Source organism: Poecilia latipinna, unplaced genomic scaffold, assembly GCF_001443285.1.
Source record: "Poecilia latipinna isolate Pla-1442-1.1 unplaced genomic scaffold, P_latipinna-1.0 Scaffold56, whole genome shotgun sequence".
Taxonomy (NCBI): domain Eukaryota; kingdom Metazoa; phylum Chordata; class Actinopteri; order Cyprinodontiformes; family Poeciliidae; genus Poecilia; species Poecilia latipinna.
This window is the reverse complement of record NW_015112672.1, coordinates 1-7,219: the sequence shown is the minus strand read 5'-3', so window position 1 is coordinate 7,219 and position 7,219 is coordinate 1. Positions and strand designations below refer to the sequence as shown.

Sequence of the window (7,219 nt, the reverse complement as noted above, 5' to 3'; positions counted from 1 at the left end):
CTGTCCCCATGTATGTCTGATATCACTTGATAGTAGTTTAACAGGAGAAATTATAGCCAAAGTCCTGCATATATTTGATGTACAAATTCCTGAACAGATTTTACTTCATAATCTTGCACCTTTTTCAACCATACTTCTTCCTTCCTCTCAACTTTCACCTAATATGCATGAACACAGCCCTCTGTTAAAAGCTACTTTCTTTAGCATGTGTTGCTTCCCCTCTTTGTGGAGTGTGTCAAACGCGTTCTGCAGGATAAATGTGATATCTTTAGTTTCCCCCATGATCGTGTGAGGCATAACATGACATTTTTTCTATTAAAGATCAGCTTTTATTTTGTCTTGTGCGATGTTTTGTTTTTCTGAAATTTAGTCTTGGATTCGCATTAGCTGCAAGTCGTAATCACCCTTATTAACAGAAAAAAGACCCTTAAACATATCACAATGTGTGTTAGAGATCCACACATTGTACGTGTTCCCGTTTATAAACTGTTTAAAAAAAAATAACTTGGAAATGATATTCTAAATTACTAAGACGCAGCTGTAAAACAAAACAGCCAGACGGACCTGGTAGCCGCGTCAGGTTGCAGTTTCTGTTTTAAAAGTGGAAACTGGGAGCAGACCCACGCTCTTTCCGAGTTAATTAAAACGCCCCCCTGATTGGACGGACAGCTAATCCCGGCGGGCCGCCTGCTCGTACTAACTTGTGAGCGGGACGGAGTGCCAGTCACAATCTGCTAGAGGCGAGGGAGGGCAAGAAAGACCACTGCAGCTACAAAGGCGAGAGGAGCGCAGTTAGGGAAGTGTTGTTAAACGTGGGCTATGCGCGCAACAAGGGGGGAGCGCAGAGCACAGAGGAGGTGAACGCATGTACAGGCTCAGCTTCACACTCACAGCCTCCTTCCTGAAGAGACACAGCGCTGAGAGGGGAAAGGAGTGAGGAAAAACTCAGAGAACAACGCAGCAACTCTTGGACAAAAGTGCGCCACAGCCGTCAAGAGAGAAGTTTGGATAAAGCGGTCCAAGGAAGACTTTTTCCTGGTCAAAACCTGCTTTGGAAGAGAGAGAGTGTGTGTGAGAGAGAAAGAAAATGAATGTCAACGATGAGAATCTGCTCAAGTCCATCAGCAACGACGCGCTTCTCGACCTGACGCAGCGCTACGGGCAGTCAGCCTTCGGGTTTGGCGCTGGCCACGGTGCTGGTAGTCCCGGCAGGTACCCGCTCACGCCGGCCGCCGACTTCCTCTCCGGACAGACTGGGAAGTCCAACGAGAGCGGCGGGGAGCACACGAGCGACGACGAGGACGGCTTTGACTCGCTGGAGTCCCGGAAGAGGGGCTCCTCGTTTGGGGACGACAAGCCCGGCGGGCCCCTGGCCAAAAAGTCCAAAGAGCAGCGGTCCCTGCGGCTGAGTATCAACGCCCGGGAGAGGAGGAGGATGCACGACCTGAACGACGCGCTGGACGGCCTGCGCGCCGTCATCCCGTACGCCCACAGCCCCTCGGTGAGAAAACTCTCCAAAATAGCCACTCTCCTCTTGGCCAAGAACTACATCCTCATGCAGGCTCAGGCTCTGGAGGAGATGAGGCGGCTGGTGGCGTATCTGAACCAGGGACAGACCATAACCTCACCGATCCCCACCGCCCTGGCGCCCTTTGGACAGGCAGCCGTCTACCCCTTCTCGGGCTCCGCGCTCGCCACCTGTGCCGAAAAGTGCACCACTTACTCCGGGGCACCGTCGACTCTCTTCAAACACTGTAACGACAAGCCTTGATTTGATTTACGCTCTTTTTCCTGAACTTTTACCTGTGCTGCGCCCATGTCAGTCTCTGTCCCACTCTAGTTAATTTAACACATAATTCTGTGGAAATTAAAACGGTTTTAGTCTAATGCGTAATGGTAAGATATGGTTAAGTAATCATACTTCGAAAATGCTCTGTAGAAATTAAATTGTTTGGGCCTTCCTGTCACTGTGGCTTGCATGTCTCACATCAACTACAGGCCATATCCAAAATATGAACTTAAATTCTGCGAAGTTTCTGTTATCATTTGCAATCTATGCAACATTCAGTAATTACAAGAAAAAATAAACGCGACCATTTTCAACCTTTAGATTTGATCCTAATTAACTATATGAAAACAATCTGATGTTATATTTTCTGATACAGTGTGTTTGTTTTTATTTCAACTTATTGCACATCTCACATGATTGTATTGTACAACTTTGAATAATCTTCAAAGCCCGGTTATTATAATAATAATAACAATAATAATAATAATAACAATGGTTATATAACTGCAGCCTATAAACCGAAGAAGCATTCTGGTTGTGTTACAACATGGATTTCATATATTGTTTATAGTATGTCTTTATAATTAAAACATATCTATGCTCGGGGCCGGTTTGCGTCATCATTTCACAGATTTAAAGATGTCAAATAAAGCTCGGAAATGTCATAACGTAGGAACATTTGAGATATCGCATTGAATATTTAAAATGTACAAACTTGTATAGGTTTTTTTGCAAATGCACGGTTCTTTGAAAACTGCTTTAGATAGAAATTGGCAACTAGCATCCGGGATGAGGAGCCTGTCTGAACGAGCTCAGCGGGACTGGTGGGGCCTGTTAGGCTTGCAGTGGGGTCGTTGGCGCTGAGGGGAAGGGCGCAAGCGCCGCCCGGGGCTACCCATGACCTGTCTCTGGGTATTTGGGTGATTGCAGACTTGCTTGGCGGGCCCTTACACACTGGACAGCTATTAACGCGATTTCCGACCCTGTCTCTTTGGGAGAGTTAATTCAGTGAACGTTGCAGAGACACTTTTCTCTTTGCAGGTTGCGTGGATTTAGAGAAATCTTTGAGACATTAATCGTCATTGTTAGAGATACAGCGCGGCACGTATTGTTTTACACCACCCGTGTGACACAGATTTACTTCAAGTCAAAAGTGGAAAAAATGCACACGCGCACGCACGCACGCACACACACATACACACACACACACACACACACACACACATATATATATATATATATATATATATATATATATATATATATATATATATATATATATATATATAAATATATATATATATATATATATATATATATATATATATATAATTGTGTAGACTATGTGAAATCAAATAACATGCACTGTAAAACAGATTTTCGAAGGTGTTAAATATTAGTCCTTTAAAAATTACAATTTTAATCAGGCAGCCTTTTTTATGTAAACGTTACACTTATTTGACAGCAGTTAAATTAGTAATTAATTAGTAATGATAGTAGCTACTTTATTTTTGCTCTCATTCAAGAATTTAACTGTAGATGTTGGTTCAGTCCACCATTAGCCATCTCGTTCACCATCCAGCAGATAACGATAAGGCTGACGTAATAATATGAGTAAAATATAACTTAACTGCCATGTTAAGTTATATCTTGGCTAAGAAAGTTTCAAGAATTTGGGTTTATATTAATTTCTAGACATATTAGCAACAACGCTAATATCAAACTAGCTAGCATGCTGAGAATTTTATCATCTACACAGTCACTGCCAATAAATGACACATATTGCCTGTTGCTGTCAGGGAAACGTTTTACATACCATCTAAAACGTTTAGTTTAGCAACACTACCGACAGATGAACAAAATGATCTTTCTATTTAGTTTGAATTAAGCTAGTTTTTTGTTTGTTATTATTTTTGAAAAAAGTTATTTGAAATTAACGAACTCTTTTCAATTTTTTGGTGTTAAACTTACAAAACGTGGTTCTAATTTTTATAACCTACTTAAATAAAATGTTAAATTTTCACATTTTATTGCACTTTTAAAACCTCAGATTCATTTTACCGTGTAGATATTTAAATTCAACAGAATTTGTTTCCTTTCTGGTCTACAAGTGAGAGTCCATTAGATAAGACATTCACATTAGGTCAGCCTGTTTAAGGGCAGTTAGCTACTCTCCTACGATTTATAAACATGTCACAACAACAGGGCATCCATGGCATCTTAAATAGGCTCTCTGATGACATGTGACTCCTCTGGGGACCCACAAGACATTCGGAACAGTGGGGATGAAATGTGACAAACGCTGCCAATATTGCTTGGGAGAGGGACAGAGGTGGTGGGGGGTGGGGGGTTGCGCAATATTTGTCAGTTTCTGTATGGCCTAATTGTCGCAAATGAGAGGGCTGCTTTTCAGTTCTAAAGGAAGGATGGTCACTCATCTCCCAATAGGGATGTGGAGCTGCTCAGATTTACGTTTTATAGTTTCACTGTATTTTTCAAAGTGCATGGTGGTGAGAGGAATATATTTGTGGATGAAAACTAAAGGTCAAATTTGCTTGTAGCATAGTTTTGTGCCTGGCTACAGTGGGTGAAGAAGCCCAAACTGTCCCTCCTGGCTGAGTAAGGAAAATTTCATAAAATAGGTAATAGTAAGTGCATACTTTGATTTTAGATTAACTCAGATATAACCATGCTTTTGATTTTCAAAGCTAACTATCTGTAGCTCAATTTATGTTATTGCTTTTCCAAAGGAAATATAATTGTTGTTGCTTATTTTGAGTATATGGAATATGGAATTAAAATACATGTAAAAGGTGATTTAAATAAGTATTGCAAACCTAAAACTCATTTGGGTTTATATCTTACAGTAAGATAAAAATATTTTCTTGAGAAAATTAATTTCATTAGCTATGTTATAATTATGAATCAATGTGATACAGAAAAAGATCTTAGCAGCTGTGGGAAGGGGTGTATTGTTTATCACTGCCTTAATAAAAACTCTGATTTATCCTCATAATGACAAATACTAATTAAAAATATTTGCAATCCCAAAAAATCAACTGCATTTTTGGGATTACAACTGCAGTTTCCACTTTTCATTGAGAGCACCAACACATATTAATACATATGAAAATGAAATGATGTGTATTTATTGTGTGATGTCAAGCAGTATAACTGTATTGTTGAGGTAATGGATAAGTTTTATTTGTAGTGCAATATTTCTGTTGCACTACAGAAATACATCTGTAGTGTCTGTGAAAAAAGCAGGTGATAATTTGTTTTAAACGCATTTTATAGTTACTTTAATCATTGTCATAATAAATGCTGAAAAATATCACAATATATTCTAAAATTTTAAGTTCATCTTGCACAGCACTGCCAAGGTTAGAGCTGGAATATATAAACATTTATGGATTGTGACAAAAGTTGGAACATGTGCGCTGGGCATTCAAGTCATTCAATAGGCATCTTAATGTGCTCCTTTGAACATTTCTTAACAAACTGGATGATATAATTCTCTTAATACTGGATTGTTTCTATTTTTTTCCACAAAAGGTCCTACAAAAGAAAAAAAAACCTCACAATTAAAACAAAAGATCCACAAACCCCTGACACATAAATCTGAAAGTAAAACTAAATCTTGTAAAGAAACATTACAAACTATTAGAGAGGGACATCTTGCTGCCTGTTCTCACCTTTTGTCTCTTGCCGACAGAATTTTTCTTCAGACAAACACCCTGCACTACTGACAGTGCTCTGCCACTCTCACGACAGCCCAGTGTGGTGCAGGAGTGCAGACAGACTGTGTGATGTCTGTAAACATTTGTGTTTGCTCTCAGTGGGATAGAAAGGGAGTGATTTCATTAGCATGGCTAGAAGCTTTGAGGTATGTTTGTGCGCTTTTCTCCAACCCAACAGTATAGTACTAAAACCATATGCCCTAAAGTGTGTACCTCTGCCTAATGCATCTGACAGCGCTGTTTTCTCTAATTAAACTCTCTTCGTGTGCAGGCTCAATGTGTCTGAGCCACGTTGCGGCACTCTTAACTCGCGCACACACACGGACTTGTCTTACAACAGGGGCCTTGAAGGAAAAAGAACATACTTCAGCTCTTGCTATGCTTATAATAAAGAAGTGCAGGGTTTATTATGTAGGGCATCATAATTTCTTTACACATGGAGTTTTGAAGTTTTAGATTGGAAGCTGCATCAATATATAAATATATATTTTTTTTAATTTATGGGCAAGGAGGCAAATTTGTTGATCAGGTTTGGGTGAACAACAAACCTACACATGTGTACGTTGGAAGGAGATGGTGCGCATGGATGAAAAAAGGGGGCATGCTAAAGAGAAAAGTGCCAGAGGTAGCACCACAAGAATGATCCCCCCCCCAAACCCCTCAGAAAACCATCCACTCCAACTTCTCGTGCTTCACTATGGCATCACACTTTGTCGTCCCTCGCAGCCCCGCCCTGTCGGAAGCGATGAGCGGTTGAGTCAGTTGGTTCTGAGGAGCCATGTGATTCGGGGTGACGTTGCTGCAAGTGCACTGGTATGGGCCAGGGCCTTTCATTTGTTAATCAGATGTCCAAAGGGGGGGTTGGAGAGGGGATGTCTGCCCGCATGTGTCTGCGTGTTTTTCTACTTTCTGCATATCGGTCCCCGCAATTTGTGCTCACATGGTGGAAAAAGCCCACGAAACATTGCAGAGCTGCAAAGTATTTTGCGTGTTCCCACAAGGTGCCTGACCCCACTCATGGTGGACACCGGCAGTGTGACAGGGGCCAAATGAGGCCTAGTTGGAGAGAGTGAAGCATCAGACGACAGCAGTCTGAGCCACTATTGAATATTTTATCATATTCATCCCTGAATATATACTGTTTGGGTTTTCTTTAAGGAGCAGCTAATCTTAACTATTCGGTGCTTGATATTATTGCGCTGCTTGTCAGTTTTCTTCTCATCTCTGTGTTTTTCCTTTAATTCCTCCTGTATTCCCTCGCCCCTGAAACCACTGCATTCATGAAGCTCGCTCCTTCTCGTTTAACTAGTTTTATCTTGACAGAGGATATGAGCTGACAAACGGAGGCAGCCGTTACAGTAGCACTGCCTAATCTCTGTAATGGCCCCACAGATACAGGACTGGTGGTGAGCAAACATTGAAAGACACATACCCAAACACACCTCAAGTAGCTGGACAAACGAACATGCCAAGCCCTGGGGTCAACAGTCGTCTTAATGGTGTAACCTCCTTTCCAATATACGCTACACTCGGTCTGTCCTTTTCTCTATAAATGGCACTTACACACAAACAGAGAGCTGTCTGATCCTCACTTTAGACGATCAGAATAAATAAAAAGAGATCTGACGTGGAGAGAGGATGTAATTTTCAGAAAAGCTACACTGTAAAAAAAATTCTGTTGTTTTTACAA

At 41.0% G+C, this 7,219-nt stretch overlaps 1 protein-coding gene across 1 annotated transcript; it reads left to right on the top strand.

The window, feature by feature from the left end:
- Positions 1-669: 669 nt before the first annotated feature.
- On the top strand, positions 670-2,396 carry bhlhe23 (basic helix-loop-helix family, member e23). Its single transcript, XM_015054327.1, has one exon. It carries the CDS (start codon positions 1,088-1,090, stop codon positions 1,769-1,771), a length of 684 nt encoding a protein of 227 aa, XP_014909813.1. The 5' UTR covers positions 670-1,087; the 3' UTR covers positions 1,772-2,396.
- Positions 2,397-7,219: the final 4,823 nt, after the last annotated feature.